The sequence below is a fragment of the Pelobates fuscus genome, chromosome 2 (assembly GCF_036172605.1).
Source record: "Pelobates fuscus isolate aPelFus1 chromosome 2, aPelFus1.pri, whole genome shotgun sequence".
Taxonomy (NCBI): Eukaryota; Metazoa; Chordata; class Amphibia; order Anura; family Pelobatidae; genus Pelobates; species Pelobates fuscus.
In genome coordinates, this window is record NC_086318.1 from 79,733,082 (window position 1) to 79,752,180 (window position 19,099).

General features: G+C 37.9%; 1 protein-coding gene across 1 annotated transcript in view; it reads right to left on the reverse strand.

Moving 5' to 3' along the window:
• Positions 1-19,099, reverse strand: part of SPHKAP (SPHK1 interactor, AKAP domain containing) — a 240,776-nt gene that overhangs the window by 109,771 nt on the left and 111,906 nt on the right. The window contains exons 2-3 of the mRNA XM_063442305.1: positions 9,303-9,420; positions 5,316-5,426 (exon numbers count right to left, since the gene is read on the reverse strand). Coding sequence (XP_063298375.1) covers positions 5,316-5,426; positions 9,303-9,420 — 229 coding nt within the window. The remainder of the gene's footprint in view (positions 1-5,315; positions 5,427-9,302; positions 9,421-19,099) is intronic.

A 19,099-nucleotide genomic window follows, 5' to 3' on the forward strand; every position in this document is an offset into this window, starting at 1 on the left:
CTCCTGTGACCCCTTCCTTCTATTTATTCTGTTACAATCACATAAGGCTTCAGTAGGTCACTGTTAGTGACTCTAGCAGCCTGAAAGCTTTACCCTAAAATACAGACACTTTCATTATAGAATAAAACTGAATTCATGCTGATTTATCATTGGACACACTACAATCTTTTTTTTTTCTTCTATTGAAACCAGCAAAGGTTAAAAAAAAAAAAAGAAGTCGGTGCCTCATTAACATCACAAAATCCTCTGTATAAAAATAGTCTGTAATGTTATGTGTATGTTTTAAAATGTGCCATCCACTCGGCCACTTGATGAGCAATTTTAATGAGGCAGGATATACTCGGAATCTAACCAGAAGCAAAACTTCAAAATAGCACTACTATTAAACGTGACATTTTCCTTGACAATGACAATATTGAAATGATAATGACTGTTCTTGCTGTATCTTTCTATTAAACATTTTGTGCTGAGCTGTGTTATACAGGCGTCTGCATGGGGGAAGTTTGCCATTTAAGGTGGTAAGACGCAATACAAACATGTACATTAAGGATTTTGCTACAGTAATGGTAATACAAATTATACAGACGGGAAGAAAATATGGTTTTAGTTAGTTGTGTGTTCAGTAGAAAAACCCAGGATTTTGACTCCGCAATAAATTGGTGTTTCTACAGAGCTTTGGATTAAAAGTACTATTTTTGCCATTTGCAGGAAGTGGCAAGCAGAGGGAAAATGGTCTAAACAGATTGTAAATAGGGAAGCACAATTGCCTTAATGCTTTATTTCATTATCCAACAATATTACATAAAATAAATTCGCCAATGGACTGACACAGGATTATTTCCTAAAGTCTAAATTGTTTTGAATTCAAAGTGAATTTTAAATTTTAGACCACCCCACAATGAGAAGCCCATCCAGTTTGTTAAAGGGATACTATAAGCTTCAAAACAACTTTAGTTTAATGAAGTGGTTTTGGTGTATAGATTATGCTCCTGCAGTCCTATTGTTCACTTCTTTGCAATTTAGGAGTTAAATCGCTTTTGTTTCTGTTTATGCAGCCCTAGCCACAACTACTATAAACACTCACTATAAAGTGTTATACGAAACTTAGATCATGTTATTATCAAATCTACTTGTACAAGACATGGCACTTCATTGTTTGTATAGTTGGAAGTTTGTTTGGTCCTTTAAATCTCTACGAAGATAATAAATCTTGTTGCGTTTTAAACATTGGGACACCGTAGGTTTTTCTGTTTTTTAAAATGGATTCATAGCGGACTTGGAGATTTTTTTTTTTTTTACAATCAAGCAATATTGACCTAAAATTTTACATTTTGAATTCACTTTAGATTCCTGGATTCATACTTTTGGGATGTACCTCTATTATCAAAAAAGAAGATGTAGTTAATATGACTAGACCGGTTATGGGTCATTAAATGTCCCTATGTTAAAGAGACACTTTAGGTACCCTGACCACTTCAGTTCACTGTCCCACTTAGTCCTGCAATGTAAATCATTGCAGTTTTAGAGAAATTACCTTGCAGGACTAAGACTGCCTCTAGTGGCTGTCAATCAGAAGCAAGTAGTGGCACTTCCTAGATATTAATGGACTTCAGGTCGCCTAACTGATGCCGGACATCCTCATGCACTGCATGAGGACATCCAGCATCAGTGAAATCTCTGTAGGAAAGCATTGATTCAATGCTTTCCTATAGGGAGGGCTGAATGTTTCGCCCCATGTGCACATGCGCATTAGTTCCACCTTCGTATGCCATCAGAGGAGGGAGATGGCCATCCCAGCACAGACATTGGTGCTGGAATTGGGTAAGTGATTAATTGGTTCTTTAACCCTTTACATGCAGGGCCGGTGCAAGTATTTCTGCCGCCCTAGTCAAAGATCCATTTTGCGGCCCCCTCATGTCATTCACTCACTGACAGACACACACTGGCATACACACACTCACACTCAGACACACAGACACACACACTCACTGACAGACACACACACACACACACACTCACTTACTGACACACAGAAACTCACTGACAGACATACACTCACTCACTGACACACACTTACTGACAGACATACACACACAGACACTTACTGATAGACATACACTCACTCACTGACAGACATTCACTGAAAGACATACACACTGACAGTCAAACACTCACACACTCACTGACACACACACACACCTACACACATACACGCAGCCACTCACTGACATACATACAATCACTCACTGACAGACACACACACACACACACAGGCAGACACTCACTGACTGACACACATACACACACACTCACTGACAGTCAAACACTCACCTCCCTGGGGTCCCTGGGGTCCGCTCGCTGTTTAATATGCCGGGGCCGGAATGGCGTCATGTTCCGGCTCCCAGCATCACAGACCGCGCGCAAGGGAGGAGTGAGAGGCTGCAAGATCCTTGAGGATCTGCCCGGTGCTAGGGGCGCTCAAGAGCTGCTCTTGCAGCACTGTGGTCCCAGACAAGGGCAGGCAGCCAACCAGGAAACATCCCGATGGGCGCCCCCAGCAGGCCGGTGCCTTAAGCGAATGCCTAGTTCACCCAACGGTGGCGCCGGCCCTGTTTACCAGCTGGATGGGGGCAGTGAGGGATGGGGGACCAGAGAACACTATAGTGTTAGGAATACAACTTTGTATTCCTAACACTATAAAATCCCTTTCCTATGACTTTGAGACACTTGGGTGAACAGCAATTAGAGTGAACAGCAATGAACTGCATTCATTTTGTTGAGGCAATTTATTTTAGGCCTCCCTTTGAGCAGGTTTATGGAAAGTTCCAAATCTCAATTTAGTTTCCATTAATCTGATATTGAACAGTTGTTTTCATAGACCTTTGATAGATCATTACTTATCATGATTAATACAAAATATTTTGTTCTGCATTGTTAAAAAAAAAACAACAAAAAAACGGATCCCCCATTTAATATTTATGTTTCATTTGTTCTTGGGTAAAATAAAACATACTCTATCAATCATTTATATTCAATCCATTCTGCTCGCTTTGAAAATAAACAAATTCTTTATCAGCGCACTTTACAGCTCTCCATCGTCATATAGATCCCTAGGTAGTATAAAAAAAGATTATCGGAAAAAACAAGGCAACAAAATGAAAAGCACAGCAGCAGGAATACATTTTATTATTGGTCTACGGCAGCGCTGGATTCAGAGCCCATGGGGCCTAGGAAACGCTGCCAGTTTACTTTCTATCTTTCCAGAATGTTATTGTCATCTCTACCTTCACTTTATATAGAACAAAGGTTACTTTAATTTATAGGCATGATTAACCTTTGGTACCAAAAATAACAAAAAGGATGGGCATCTGAACTGCCTTCCGGACATGAAGCAGACACATCATTTTATCATTTATTCCTTTACCCCTCAATTTATTAAAAGTTACTCCAAGCAACATGACCACTTTACTAATCTGATTTGGTTAAGGTGCTTGAGGATTGTATGTGCAGCACTTCAGTGTGATATATTGCCCACAGAAAGTTCAACCTCTGACAGCATCACTGGAACATCAAGCAGAGTTCCGGGCTGGCGTTAGTGTCAGTTCTGTGCATGTTTGGCGTCTGTCGTCATCACGCACAGCATGCTGGTAACAGACAGACAATGATGGCGCAGCTCCCTCCCTTCATGCCGCCCATTGGGCGTACCAATATTGGAAGGATTTTCTTAAAACACTGATTTTTGGTTGGAGCAACCCCATAAATTATTTTAGCTCTGTGTATAAATTATGTGTAAATTGCATTTGCTCGTGTGCACATCGAATCAATTAGGCTGACATAAAAACCTCTCTGAGTGAGCTTACTTATCTAGAATCACTTTACTGTGCAATTGCGATTCACGAGATGTTCTCAAGTGATATGACATAACGTGTTTTAACTGAGGATTGTGAACGTTTTACTATCATTTATGGCTCCTCTACCTTATTTTTGCTTGATATTAATTACTTAATCTATATAACTTAAAAAAGAGGAGGCAGCATCTAATAGGAGTTTATTCTCTACAGTTTACCTAACTTGTGATAATCCTGTTTTCTATGCACGGCACGTGTAAAAGTTTGTTCTGACTCCTAACTTTGTGCGATGTGATTAACATTTGCCTCAATAAAACAGAGATTGACAAAAAAAAAGCTCCTACAGAGAAACACAGAATTAGAGACAAAGAATTGTATTCATGCGATTGTCTAACAAACGTATCTGCAAACAACTCCCATTATTCTCTATGGGAAGCATTTAATGACTGGTTCCAACTCTGGAGCTACCTTTACCGGCTGCCACTAAGCTTCCATATTGACTAACTGATGACGTGTGTGCAATCTTGTTATTTGTAAAGGAACAATGGCAGACTGCCAATTTCCCTTTGATGAACATAGGGCTGGCCTGACGTATCTAATAACGATGCTACTCTGACAGTGTTACACCAGGAAAATTATTATGCAGGAGCTGTACAATTACATTACTTCCTCATCCCGGGAGTCAGACTAGTAAATCTCACGGATCTTCTAAAAGAAATTGTGTATCTCTTTTTTTTTTTTTTTTTTTTTTTCTTAAAGTAGGAAATCTCACGGATCTTTTTTGTTTTTGTTTTTTGCTTACATGCAATAAATCAAGCATTTAGAATGTGTGCAGTCTTATGCATTCTTTGTGGCAAAATGATTCTAAGCACACTAACAGTTAAAAAAAACTAATTTGTAGGCGATTGCTAATTATGTTTAAAGTGCAAATTAAATTATTTGCTTACAAGAACAGTGTTTACCACAGATAAATCTTCTCTGAGATAAATAATTATTTTTATAACCAATGGTCCTTAAAGGGTTAACTAGACATGGAAATAAATATATATTTGATTACATTTACAAATGAATTGAATGCCATTCTTTTGGCCATTGTAATTTAAAAAAAAAATTTAAAAAATGTATGAGGTGTACAGACTCAGTCTTCACTCAATCTAAGCCCAAACATTTGAGCTCAAAATTAGAAAGTCATCACATTCAGAATTTAAAGGAAGTGTAGATGTAAGCTTAAAATTTTGGCAGAGTAGAATACAAAAAATAAAAATATCATGCTTCAACTAAAGAATGGAGAAAGAAAGAGGAAAAAAAAGTCCATTCTCTGTTTTCATGGGATTTGATTGACAGTCCAAAAACACACTGGCTTTCACCAAATTACTGTGGAATATCCCACCAAAGAGCATTGTTATCTCAACAAACAATATATTTTTTAAGCAGCAAAAAAAGTGTATTTTTAGATGCTGTACTTACAGATGTGCAGTTTGTTTCTGTCCCGTCCTCGACCAATCCGATTCTACACAGATTCTTGGAGTTCTGGAGCCAATATTCCAATGACTCTGAAGGTCGATTTGTGCATAAAACCTGAACAAGCAAAAAGGGCTATTAGCTGTCAGATCTTCTTGACATGGACACAATGAGTAACACAGCTCGAGGGAAGTAACTATCTATGATTCTTTATGACAAGCAACCTGGCACCTTATTTCTTCATCTTTTTATTTCATAATGACAGTGTCAGTGGATCAAAAAATATGGCATTAAAGTGAAGTTTTCATGATTTCTCTTCTATGTATGGGAGAATCACGATGCCCACAGTTCTGGCATTAAATTAAATGTATCGAAATGTATTTATCTTCGAAATGGTTCTGATCAGCAACCACTGGTTTAAAGTGAATCATTTATATGCATTGCATGCTGGTGTTATTGCTTATAAGAAGCCAATACATTCCGCAGAGATTGACAATGGCTAGATGAGACACACAAGTTAATATAACAAGACAAATTTAGAAAATGAGAGAGTGGCGGGAAGTGATGCTACAAGTTGCCAAGAGGTACATATTAAAAGAAAGAACCCAGACATGATCGTTTTCTGACATAAAAAGAGTGGAAAAGAAAAAGAAGAAGTATTATTAGCCTAGAAAGGACTTTTCGTGTTTGTAAAATATTACGTTGTTCAATTCATTTTTAGACTCTCTCAGTGGATGAAGAATTTAAAACCAAGACTTGAAATGGTCATTAAAGTCATTAGACCTCCGAACTCTAAAAAACAAATCAAATATGCAAAATGGAACAGCAGTTATACAGAAAAGGGGGGGTTGTTAAATTCCAGAAAACCTGTGGCTTAATCCCAAAGACAATCTTGATAAACCCTTCACTGACAGAGAGGGAGTATATGTCTCTCTGTCAGTCTATAGTCTTTTTCACATAAATAGGGAATAGGATCATTGATGATGTAAGACAGGGGATCCAAACCCAGTCCTCAAGTACCCCCTACCAGTCTAAGATTTAGGGATTACCCTGTTGTGTCTAAAGTGTTTTTTTCTTTCTTTCTAAAAACACATTCAACACAACTGGGGAATCCCTAAATCATGGACTGTTTGGGGGGTAACTTGAGGACTGGGTTGGGGCCACTGCTGTAAGACATAAACATGTGGATCTGGTGTTGCGGAGGCTACTGATACAGGCACAAAAAGACCAGCCTGTACCAATTCCATATGCACAAATGAAACACTGCTAAAACGTTACCAGAAAGATACAATATCAAATATTAAATATGCAAACAGGAACTATTAACACAACAAAAAAACAATCGAAAGAGGGAAAAAAAAGGTTTTATCTACTTGTGATCAAGGTCTTACCTTTACTACTGAATCTCTCCAGGATCTCAATAAAAGCATAGCTGGAAACACATGTGGCACAGCAAGATATTCCATTTGATCCTACCATGCTGCCTAACTAATAGAGGGTGTGCAGTTCCATTACCTAGCAGCCTCTCGTGACAACACGTCCTTACCCGAAGTAGCTTGACTGTGCACTGCAATACTGATCTTTCTCTCTATAACAGGTAGCTCCTTTGAAAAGCAGCTGTCTGATGTGAAATTAATTGGAAAAAAAAAGTGTAGAAATCTAGGGCTAATCCCCAAAGCCTCCCCCACAAATGACTATGGTATTAACGATAAGGTTTTTCGTTTTAGAATGGATGTTGAGAATGTTTAAATAAAAATGGAACTAATTTGATGAACAGAGGAAGGTTATTAATATACATACATGTAGTGTGCCTAGTCTGAAGAGGAGAAAATGAAACGTCAAGCAATACTTACCAGGATTTTAACAAATATATATACAAAAAGATAAGTCCTGCGCTCACTCCCATCACTACTGGGCCGGCAGCAATGACTACAGTACACATCAGCCCCAATATAGTAAAAACCAAAGAAAAGAAAAAAAGATACATGCGCTCTCTCCTTAATCCCTATGTAGTCATTGCTGCCGTCCCAGTAGTGATGGGAGTGAGCGCAGGACTTATCTTTTTGTATTTGAATTTACTTTGTATCACACAGCCTGGTTACAATGCTGTCGCCCATCCCATGTGTTCTCTATTAAGGGTTATATAAGTATATAGGGGTGTATATAGAAAATACCCCTCTGTCTCATTAGAGATACCTTTTCCAGAAGCTCAAGGAAGCAGGCTGAAGGGTCAGTGTTAGGACCCGCTTAGGGGGGTCTGCCTTGACGTTGGCAGGCGGGCATTCCCTCCAATGGCCATTGGAGCAACTAAATGACCTCCATTTGTCTAAATATACATAGGGAATGAGGAGAGAGCGCAGGTAACTTTTTTATTTTAACAAATATATGTGTGTGAGTTCAGAAAACTAAAATTAAATGTAGAAATTGACACCCATCAGAATAAACAGAAAGTTTCCTCTTCCAATGCAATGTGAGCCTTGACCGTGCCAGGGCTAAAATGGGTTGTGATGTCAGTTACCATGCATTTAATACACATTTATAAGAAAACAGAGTTTCGTAGGAAAAACAAATAATAGCAGCTATCAATGTTTTATTTAATGATGTATTATAATCCCAGTTTGTGAGATCAGAAGCGATATGATCAGCAGGGCAAGTTGTTAGGTTACTAGTAAAAGAGGTTAGATGCCTCTTCTTCAGTAGAAGTGGGAAAAAAAATGAAGTTGACGCTCAAGAGGTGGAAGAAACAGTTCTGTCGATTAGTGGTTTTCGATTCAGTTTACCAAACCGATGATATGTTTCTGGTACACGTATCATTTGTTTGTGCTGTTGGGTTGAATATGAAAAATGATGCCTTGCAGGGGTTGGGGTTAGCCATGTCCTCACTGTAAGATCGTTGGCAGGAAATTATGTTTATGTAGCAATTGTTCCATATTTAGCATTTTGCATGATTTGGCCTCATAAATTTAGTCCTATGTGCCTTTGATTAGTTAAGGGTTAATAGAAGGGTTAAAGAAAAGGGTTAATAGAAGAAAGAACACCCAGAAGCTCATGCATATTTAATAGAAATAAATAATTGTTGCTTCCCTTGCAAATAAGGCCTCTGCCTACTCAGACACGAAACCTTGGATGATTGAATTACCCAGCTTAATTAGAGGTTATTAAAAGGAAAACAAGTTAGGGATGGATGCACTGCAGCAGAGTGGGAACAGACGAGAGACTTAAGGGTTTATTAACTAAACAGCAAGTTGTGGGTAAGCGACAACTGACTTGCAAAATTAAAGCTAAATTAGCAAGTCTAGAAAATTCTTAATTTCATGAAAATTGGAGATTATTTTCTTCCCACTTTGAGATCGCTGTCTGTATTTTGCAATCTGGCTTTCAACTCGCCGCGAGTCACTGTTTAGTAAAAGGACCCACCATCGAAATTCAAGCTATTGATACAGACATTTAAGAGATGGAGGAGGTTTGTGAAAACGAGAATCACTCTAGCTGCTCGCAGGTTCTATAACTCTCAGATTCTAGATAAGTGGTGTTGTACGCTGAATATGGATGCACAGGAAGCAGGTATACTGTAGATTGCGTGGGTGTTTTTGAGCACTCAGAACAAATATTATACAGCAATATCAAATAATATATCTGTAGCTATAAAATTGGAATTATGAAAAGTATCTACTGAAATGAATTGGGAAAAAGTAAAAGTAAATAAAGTAGAAACATTTTAGGAAACAGTATAATTAGCTCAAAGCAGAACAGATTTCTCTAATAAGGTGAAATTCATTAATTCATTTAAAATGAATTAATTAGTGGTGTTCTAAGTGATACGTAACACAGCTAAGGTTCACTATACACATTAAGCATATTGTATACATGGTGATGTAGGAAGCCACCAATTGTAAAAACAACCAGTGGGAGTTTATGAAAAACATAATCGTGACATAAACAAACACTTAACTGCAAATATATTGGGCTTGGTAAATTGAATGGCCCGCTTACCTTCTTACAAGCTGTGATAGAGCTCCCCAAGTTACTAGTGGGGGTGTCCACAATACTACTTCCACCACTGCCCCCATGATTGTCCGAGGCGCCGTACATCACAGCCAGCTCGAGGTTACTGAATGAAAAGCAGAGGGTTAGCTTAATACTGCTCAATATGAATAAACAAGAGGCAACATAGTTGCCATAAATGTAATACATTATTATAGTTTAATCACATCAACATAGAGCCAACATAAGCATATAAAGTCTCTGTGTTCATTTTTTCATTTATTAAGTTAAGCTTTCTTACATTTTTGTTGTATTTGTCCTTTAATCCCCCACACTCAAAATAAATGATATTAATATAAAATAAATAAATGCAATATTGTATGGTTACTTTATGGTTACTATATGTATAATAGTGAAGTTAACAGATAATAAAAATCTTTACTTTATTATGTATTTTTTTTATCATATATAAATATACTTTATAGCACTATATTATCAATTTTTATTTTATTTAACCCCTTAAGGACACATGACTTAAAAGCAAAGCAAAATTCCTGACTGAAAGATAAAAGTGTTTGACCGCAGAGGAAACAATTAAATTTTTTTTTAACATTTACTTGTCTCCCACAGTTTGCAAAGTAGCAACAATTTACCAGCAAATTAGCAGACAGTAACGAGAGGCCTTGAGACACAGACAAATTTCATAGTTTTAGTTTGGTATTATCTGCCCCTACAAGGATAAGTAAACCTAATAAAACCAGACTCTTGCTCATGCTGCATCAATGAGATCTCTCATTCTTACATCCCTATATTTTATCTTCACCTCAAAGACCAAAACTTGGTCAAAGCTGCAGTTTATTCTGCTTTTTTGCATCCTATTCTAACCCAACCTAACTTAAGATCTCATGTAACCAATAACCTTTGCTAAAAATCAGATAATCAATATAGTAGCGTATTTAGGAGTCCCTCATTGACAGCATATTCCATATGTTACTTTCTTTTCCTATGGTGTCCCATTTTGGCTAGGAACTCAAAACATGCCTTGGAGTTGTCTTTGTATCAAGGTGTTTCCCAGCAATACAAATAGTGGTTATATGGTTTTAAACTGTAAATGTGTTTGTTAATTAATCTGTGTACCGTAAATTACGCATTCTGGTCTTGTTTTCATTCAATTAAATACATAATTATGGATAATTTAGTTAGTATGCTAATAGCAATTCACCCCTAGCACTGCTCCATTCACTGCCTCGAAAACAAATGTGGGCATCTATGGACATTTAAAATGTTGGGAATCATTTATTCAGGGAACAAGACACTAGGGACTGTGATAAATCCAGTTCCAAAGAGAAGCAGTGTAATCATGTTAGATTATTTGATGTATTCTACATGTATGTGCATGTAAATACAGATTAGTAAAGGTATGCCAATAATTAATAACCAAGAGAAGTAGTGTACCAAGGAGAGGGCTGGAATAAATGTCAAATATAGAGGAAATCTTTATTGGTCCAGACAGGGAGAAGTATCATATATGAAAAACAAATACATTTTATTGCAAAAACTTTAAAAATTGCTGAACGGCAAGACAAATACAATGGTGCTCATGTACTGTGAACAAACCCAAAAGTGAAAAAGTAAAAAATGATCAAAGCGATATATCAAAAATAGGAATACAATAGGTGTAAATAAGTAAACACCAACTAGTATGTTTTTTCAATGCATGGTATTAGTATCGTACTGCCTATTGGGGGATCAAGATAGTGTGTATCACTACTAAAGAGTGTAAACTTCTACACACACGTCTGTGCCAAGATAGTTAAAAAAAAATACTTGAAAGTGTGAATTAATATGGAATAGCCCTTGGTGACAGAAAGAATGCTAAATATAACAACGTAACAAAGTTACTGGATAATTAGCAGCTGGATAATAGCTACACGTTCAACTCCCATTAATGGTAGCCAGTGGTGCAGAGGTAAGGCTCCCTGTCTATAACTTGGGAAAATATGTACTAAGTGGACACTGAAGTATAACGTGTCACAGGATGATGTGCATATGGATACTGGCACAGAGTCAAACTCTCATTGCTCGCAGGTATAGACATTCAGATAAGATTCACTGCCTATCTAGACATACTATCTATAACTTGGGAATAGGTACTAATTGGACACCAGAGTGTAGCGTGTCACAGGATAATGTACGTATGAATATTGGTACAGGGTCAAACTCCCATTACTTATAGACATATATATTCAAACACGGTACACTGCCTATTGCTGTGAGAGAAGTATGGGCTATTGAATTGGTCTATCAAAATAGAGGTACATGGAGAAGGTTAGACAGTTGTAATAATGTACTGACTGACCAATCCCCTCATGCTGGTAAAAAGTACCTATCGCTGTAGTGTTTCTGTGTTCAGAGGGAGAATGGCAAGATTATGGCTGATAGTACCTAATGCCTTAATGCCAGAATTAGCACTCCGTAGATCCTATGGTATCACGTGCCAGAACAAGGTCTATGGCAGAATGGCAGGTATAGATGTGCGAGCGATCTCCCTTGTCAATTGCTGTGTTCAAAGTTAGCATAGATAGATATCTTCACGATTGTATAGGTACTGTAATAAAGATAGCCTTGGACTATCAAGGTAGCCAAATGCACTTCTTCCCCCGTGCCTTCGTGGGCACCTAAAGTTATCCCCGTACTGCGCTATTTACACATAATCTCTTGAAAAGCTAGGTAGCTAGAGCTTGCTGGAAAGCCGAATGACTAATAGAGTGGGACAAACAAAAACATAATATGAAGTCCGTGTGCTGTCATATGGTAGTGAAATACAGCACCATATGGACCCCTGACATGCGCGTTTCGCTGACCTGGCTCGTCAGAGGGGAACCGGCCGGTACTGAGCATGGAGTTTAAAAAGGAGGAGAAAGATTCTGATTGGCTTGTAATGAGTTGATCTTATTGGTTGATTTGGAATGTGTCCGTACGTGTCATAAAGCTCCTCCTTTATGAGGTGAATTTCCTAGGGGATTAACTCCTTAGGGCATTGGTTCTCAAACCAGTCCTCATGGCCTACCAACAGTCCAGGATTTATGTATCTCCCTGTTTTATTCCAATGGGGATACTAACAAAACCTGGACTGTTGGTGGGTCTTGAGGACTGTTTTGAGAACCACTGCCTTAGGGTAATTTTATTTTTAAAAGATGTACAACAGATGCAGATTAAGACAAACTTGAATCAGAAAGGGCAAGAATGTCATGGTCAATTAAAGACCAGGTAGTCACCTAAGATTGTGAAGATAAAATAAATTAAATGTTTAATAGCTAAAATGTTTAATAAACTTATGTCCGTGTTTCTCTCTTTGATGGAGCCATTACCAGACACTATTGGTCTTCCTGGGGGGTTCTTAGTATCTTTATGAATCTTGGGGAGGCAGTAGAAGGTGGCAATGGTCGGGGTTAGATGAGGTAATATGAATTTATATTCTTCCCTAGTTAAAATGTCATGCTCTACTGCTGGTTCCAAGATGGATTTCAATTCTGTCAGGTGCTGTGTTGTGGGGTCTTTAAGTAGTGGGCTATATGCCTCTGGATCTCTCAAATGTTCTGTACACATCTCAATATACTTGTCTCTATCTAAAAGAACTGTATTACCACATTTGTCAGAAGATTTTATATTGAGATCAAGGGATTCAATCTCCTCTGTAGTCATTTTTATAAAGAGGTCCACACTTGATACCTCTTTCAGATTTGGAGTGAACCAGCTTTCTAGTTTTAAGTTGGTAAGTGGTGATTCTACATCTTGCTCATTCAGTAGAGACAGTAAAGTCTTTATAGGAGAAGCCAGCTTCTTTAGCCAATTTCTGGTTTCTCCTTTTGTGTACCACATTGAGAGCCAGTTTCGGCCAAAAAAGTTTGTATCCTTAATCCAATCAAATGTGTTGGTGTTAGGGGTAGGTACAAAGGATAGCCCTTTACTTAAGAGTGAAATGTGGTGCTGTTGAAGGGTGAAATTGGACAGGTTAACAATCTGATTTTGAATGTCGCCTATTTGGTCTGATTTATTCTTCTGTCTGTTTTGTACCCCCATCTCCTTCTGTCTCTAGTTTGCCTCTCTGTGGGAGAGGCCAGTCCTCCTCTAAAAAAGGAAGCTCAGTGGTTCTGTCAGTGGTATTGTTGGTTTCAGTGGTGGCTATTACTGGAGTGTCTGGGAAGGTAACGTTTCTGGTTTTGAGAATACTTCTTCCCCTTTGGGGGGTTTGGATAGTCTTTATTTCGGTAATTTCTGGAAGGTCTAGAAATACTGCAGTCAGAGTCAGACCAGACGGTATTCGCAGATGTGGAACTACTTCTACTATTTGCACATGTCCTGTATTTCCTTTTTATATTAAAGATATTGCCTTCTTTGAAGTCCCTATAGTCTCTTAGAAACTTATCATGTTTCTTTTCTTTTACATGTTTTTTAAATTCTCAAGATTTTTTTGTAACTTACTTTCTAGAAGGGGGGATTTGGTTTTGTCCTTAAACTCCTTTATATTGGACAGTTCATTTTCTAGATTTTGGTTGACAGTCTCTAAGTTTCCTGATTCAAGTTTGAATAGAAACTGCATTAATCTAGCAGAGCAATTCAGTAGGATAAAATTATTCCATTCCTGGATTTGCTCATCTGTGGTGTATTGGGTCTTCATATCACAACGTTTAAGTAAATATATAAAGAAAAACAAAAAACCTGGAACAAACAGAAAATGAGAAGCACGTCCAAGAAAATACATGGGATTAGTACACACACACACACACACACACACACACACACACCAAATGTACCATTTTTATATTTCAAGGCTTACGTAACATTTATGTACGGACTAAAAACAATAACAGCTCTTTTTTGTGTTTAACACAAATATTTATTAACTCTAATAAGTAGATTTCATATTTAAACACATATATTCACAAATTATAAATAATTTTGTATATTTGATGGCATCATCTTAAAAATATAGTGTACGGTGTACTTTTGCTAGTGATTTGTTTTCTGCACAATATTTCACTGTTTATCACTGCAGTGCCTTTACTTCCACTTCACACATTTTAAGGATAGTCAGCAGCATTCAACTGCTGCTGTTTAGTATATCCAAGTCATAGTCTTTTTCACATAAATAGGGAATAGGATCATTGATGATGTAAGACAGGGGATCCAAACCCAGTCCTCAAGTAACAGTCTAGGATTTAGGGATTACCCTGTTGTGTCTAAAGTGCTTTTTTCTTTCTTTCTAAAAACACATTCAACACAACTGGGGAATCCCTAAATCATGGACTGTTTGGGGGGTAACTTGAGGACTGGGTTGGGGACCACTGCTGTAAGACATAAACATGTGGATCTGATGTGGATCCATATGCACAAATTAAACACTGCTAAAACGTTACCAGAAAGATACAATATCAAATATTAAATATGCAAACAGGAACTATTAACACAACAAAAAAACAATCGAAAGAGGGAAAAAAAAAGGTTTCATCTACTTGTGATCAAGGTCTCATCTCACCGTACTGAGCTTTAATTCAAATACAATTTCCGAAAAAAGAAAAACAAGCAACAAGCAGGGTTGGAAGACAAAAAAGTCTTTCCAAGGTCTACTACTCATAAGCCTCCAGAGAGCCTGAAATAATAAATTTTACATTCACAAATCACATTATAAATGACAAACTACCTGATCAGCTGCGGGTAATAAGTAGCCCCTATGAATATTCAAAAAAAGGAAAAAAAATCCCTTAAGGTTCTAACAGCAAGTGTATTAAGTGCATCAATAACTCTGGAATATGCACATCTAGAAAGTAATGTCAGTGCTGACATTATGGGAAAGGAAAAGGATAATACAGCATTAATATATATATATATATATATATAATAATTTATCATACATAGTGTAAAAGGGCTATCAATTTTAATGCATTTGTGAGAGGATTCTGATAGATTATATAAAGAGTGGCTCCAGATGAATTATTACAACACATAGCAAAACAGGAACTTGCCAAGAACCAGGCTGCTTTTATAGTTCAAAGGACATTGCAGGATGTTATTGCAGTGTGCACATATGTTCTAAAGTGACTCCTTTATAATTTCTTCTACCACTGGGATGGAGTGCTGCATGAGGGACTGAACAAGACTATATATGAGTAAATGTTTCTTCAAACCAACAATATCAATAGAAACCAGAAACCTGTAGAAACCAGAAGGGTATTTTAAACTTTTTAGAACCAGGGTAATCGGTTCTCTCGAGGTCAGTGTTGTAGTCCCATGAAAGTCCCATGTGTTTTTATTTAATAAAATGTTCTTGACAAATAAAACAGAAGTGCATCACACTGTTCTCTGCTCTGGTAATGACAGGGTTACTTTGACCAAAGGAATGCCCGCCCACTGGACATAGAGGGTCATATCATCTATTGATGTAGAGTGTGAAGCTGGGAAGTGAAGGTCTCACTTCTAAAATGTGTGGTGTATTTTTTTATTATTTTTTTTTTAAGGTAGGTGTGGCTGAAGAAAGTGGTAATTTTACCTATCTGGAGAAAGAGGGGATTACTTGTACCCAAATTACCAGCTGTCAAGCCAAGAGAGTTCAGGTCAAACTATGGAAGTTTCCAAGAGCGCATGTGAGAATTGTTTGGGAACATGTTATAAAGACCATAGCAGCTACGATCAGATAATTGGTAAGACACAACAATATTGACATTTTATCAAACCACTTATTTTCCAGCCTGGAATTCATCTCACTGCAGGAGGTCTGAGGGTCAGTGAAGAAATAGGACAATAAATATATAATTTGTGCTCTCTAAGTCATTACAAAGATGTATGGAAAGGTCTGGCTCTTTTTCATTGTCACAATTCAGCCTAATACCTAGCATGTACAATCACTCATACATTCTAATGATAGAGATATACAACCTCCTACACAGTGATGCTGAATATTGGAGATATATATCAACATTCTAAACAGTATTTTGTTGTCTACATTGAAACATTCATTTTTATGCTCATTGTTTCAATGTTTTTGAATACTTGCATATACAAGTCATTAACGTACAGAAAAATGGCTACACGAGAGCCACTGATTCTATTAAAGCATGAAATGAAAATGATATTAATAACATAACGCCAATCTAATCCCTTTTATATTAAAACAGTCTGCTATTAATATTTATTAATATGTCTTTACAGAATGAGTCTGTTTTCCTGGCACAGTTTTTATGCAGCCCTTCTCTTTATTACACAATTATGATAAAGTCATGGGGAGAAGAAAAGTGCTTTCAGAGAACCTCTGCTGTGGTTCTTAGAGCAGTAGTTCCCAACCCAGTCCTCAAGTACCCTCTACCAGTCCAGGATTTAGGAATTACCCAGTTGTGTCTAATGTGTTTTTAGAAGAAAAAAACAAAACAAAACACTTTAGACACAACAGGGTAATCCCTAAATCCTGAACTGGTAGAGGGTACTTGAGGACTGGGTTTTCAAAAAAACACAAAGTAACCCTGGCACCCCCCCCCCCCCAATGAAAACAGCTTAAGATGTACCTCTATTCCAGCACCAAGGCCAAGTTCTCCCTGCAATATATCACACGAAATAGGGATACATAGTGTAATATGTCCAAATAACACTTTTACTGGTAACACTCACAATGTGATGGAATTAATGTTACCTTAAGGGTGCCTCCCCCGATAGTACCTTGTTTCCCTCTCTGGATGTAACCTTGCTTGAACTAGGTAACAGAAACCACAATCAGGAATCCAAGGAAGGGTAAATAATTGCTTTTTTTTTTTTAACAATCAAAGTAGATTGTAGAAAATTTATAAAATTCCACAAAATGATAAATCAAATAAAAAAATAAAATACAAAATTGGTCCTGCATGTCTTGTCCTCTGTTAGGACTTCGTCAGGGACCCAATGATAAAGTAATAAAAGTAAAATATATATCTTATCTTAGAGGGTTAGTCCAAACAAAAAAAAGTGTTTAAAAAACACAGATTACATAGGCCAGATGCAGGCATCCTCATCCCGAATGAAACCCCCGCAACCAGCCCGTGGAAGAGCCTCCTGTGTTAGAGGAGCCAGCTGCAACCTGAACCAGGGAACCAGCTACCAAACATTACATACATGACCTGCTACAGCATTTTCAGGACATGTTCTCTGCCGTTTTTAGTTTTGGCATGCTCCGAGGCTCCGAGCATCCTGTAGGCTTCGGGACTGTCTGAGCTGCCCTGTCTGGGATGTATACCACATCACACCATTCAATCCGGGAAGGGAACGGTACTCTGTGACTTGATTGCATGTGAGTCTACCATTTTTACCTAGTTCAGTTACCCCCTACTCCTTTTGACCTCTGAACATTGTGATTATTATTATTATTATTATTATGTTAATTTGTTTTGCCAAATTTCTTTTTACTCCTAGCGCTGCTTATAAGATGCTGATGACAGACATGGTTGTATTTTGAAAATATAAGGTGGCACTCATGCCTTATGTAGGCGTAATTGTTAATCGCAACCTTACAGTCCATTACCCCCCACCCGCCTGTTGCCCCATAGGTTAGGGGCGTATATATCTATATATTAATCTCTCCCTAGCGGTTTGGTTGTTATATCTGCTGATCAACCCAAACCACACTACCTGGGCCATCCCCTTAAGGGTTTCTTGTATCTCATATAGGTTGTTTAACTCCCCATAAGAGAGATGTCCATTATATTTTCTTCATTTATTTGTTCTCTATTGTTTATAAGCCTGACACATGTACTATCTATATATACTGTTTATGTTCAGTTATCTAAAAAAAACAAAAACTAAAATTGTGCAGGTCATCAGGAGGAATATTATCATTCTATATTTTATCGCCATGCAAACTTGTGATGATTACGTATCAAATATATGTCTTTATTGTATCTTCCACTGCACTGCAAAATAAAATAAATACATTTAAAAAAACCTGAGTAACTCTGGCAAATGGGTCCCCCGCCCCCCAAAATTAAAATATCTTAAAACATACCTCTATTCCAGCACCAAGGCCATGTTCTCCCTGCAGCCTGAACTACTTCCACCAATACCACCCCTCTCTGGAGAGGGATAGGGGTCAGGGAGGGTGGGCTGATCGGAGGACCTGGGTGGCATGGAGGGGGGCATCCTGCCATTGGCTGCCTGGTGCCAACATGCTGTGGATGCAGGTCAGTTCCAAATTTGTACAGGATTAACCTCAGCCTTTTGGAACTCTGAGGCATAGTTTGCTCAGCCATTTGGTCTGTTTCTGCTGCAAATTGCTGGAACTGAGCTATACTACATTGATTGTTATTATATATTATGTTCCTATACCTCCACTGACGTTTATTAACAGCATTCTATTGAAATTCTCCCCCCCCCCCCCCATTGCCAGACTAGATAATTGTGCCCTATGGTGTTGGAGTAACCCTTTAACAATGGTACATTTTACAGACAGTGTTTTTAAACACTGAGCACTTGTGCATTAGCGTTTGCTCGTTGAGGGATGTCGAAGGGAGTGGAGCGTCAACCCAGCCCCGAGAGACATCCATGCTGGGATCAGGTAAGTAAATAAAAGGTTTTAACCCTCTATCTAACATGGGAAGGGGGAGGGGGGGGTGCAAGGGAGGTGGGAGGCAGGGGGTTTCCAGCTTTGTATTCCTGGCACTATAGTATACCTAAATCTAGAGTCTTGGTGGTCATTAAAAAACTGTTTGAGGAGTATTGCTATGAACGATCTCATCTCTAATGGATTTAAAATGCAGCAATCCCGACACCCGTAACTTGGTGTCATT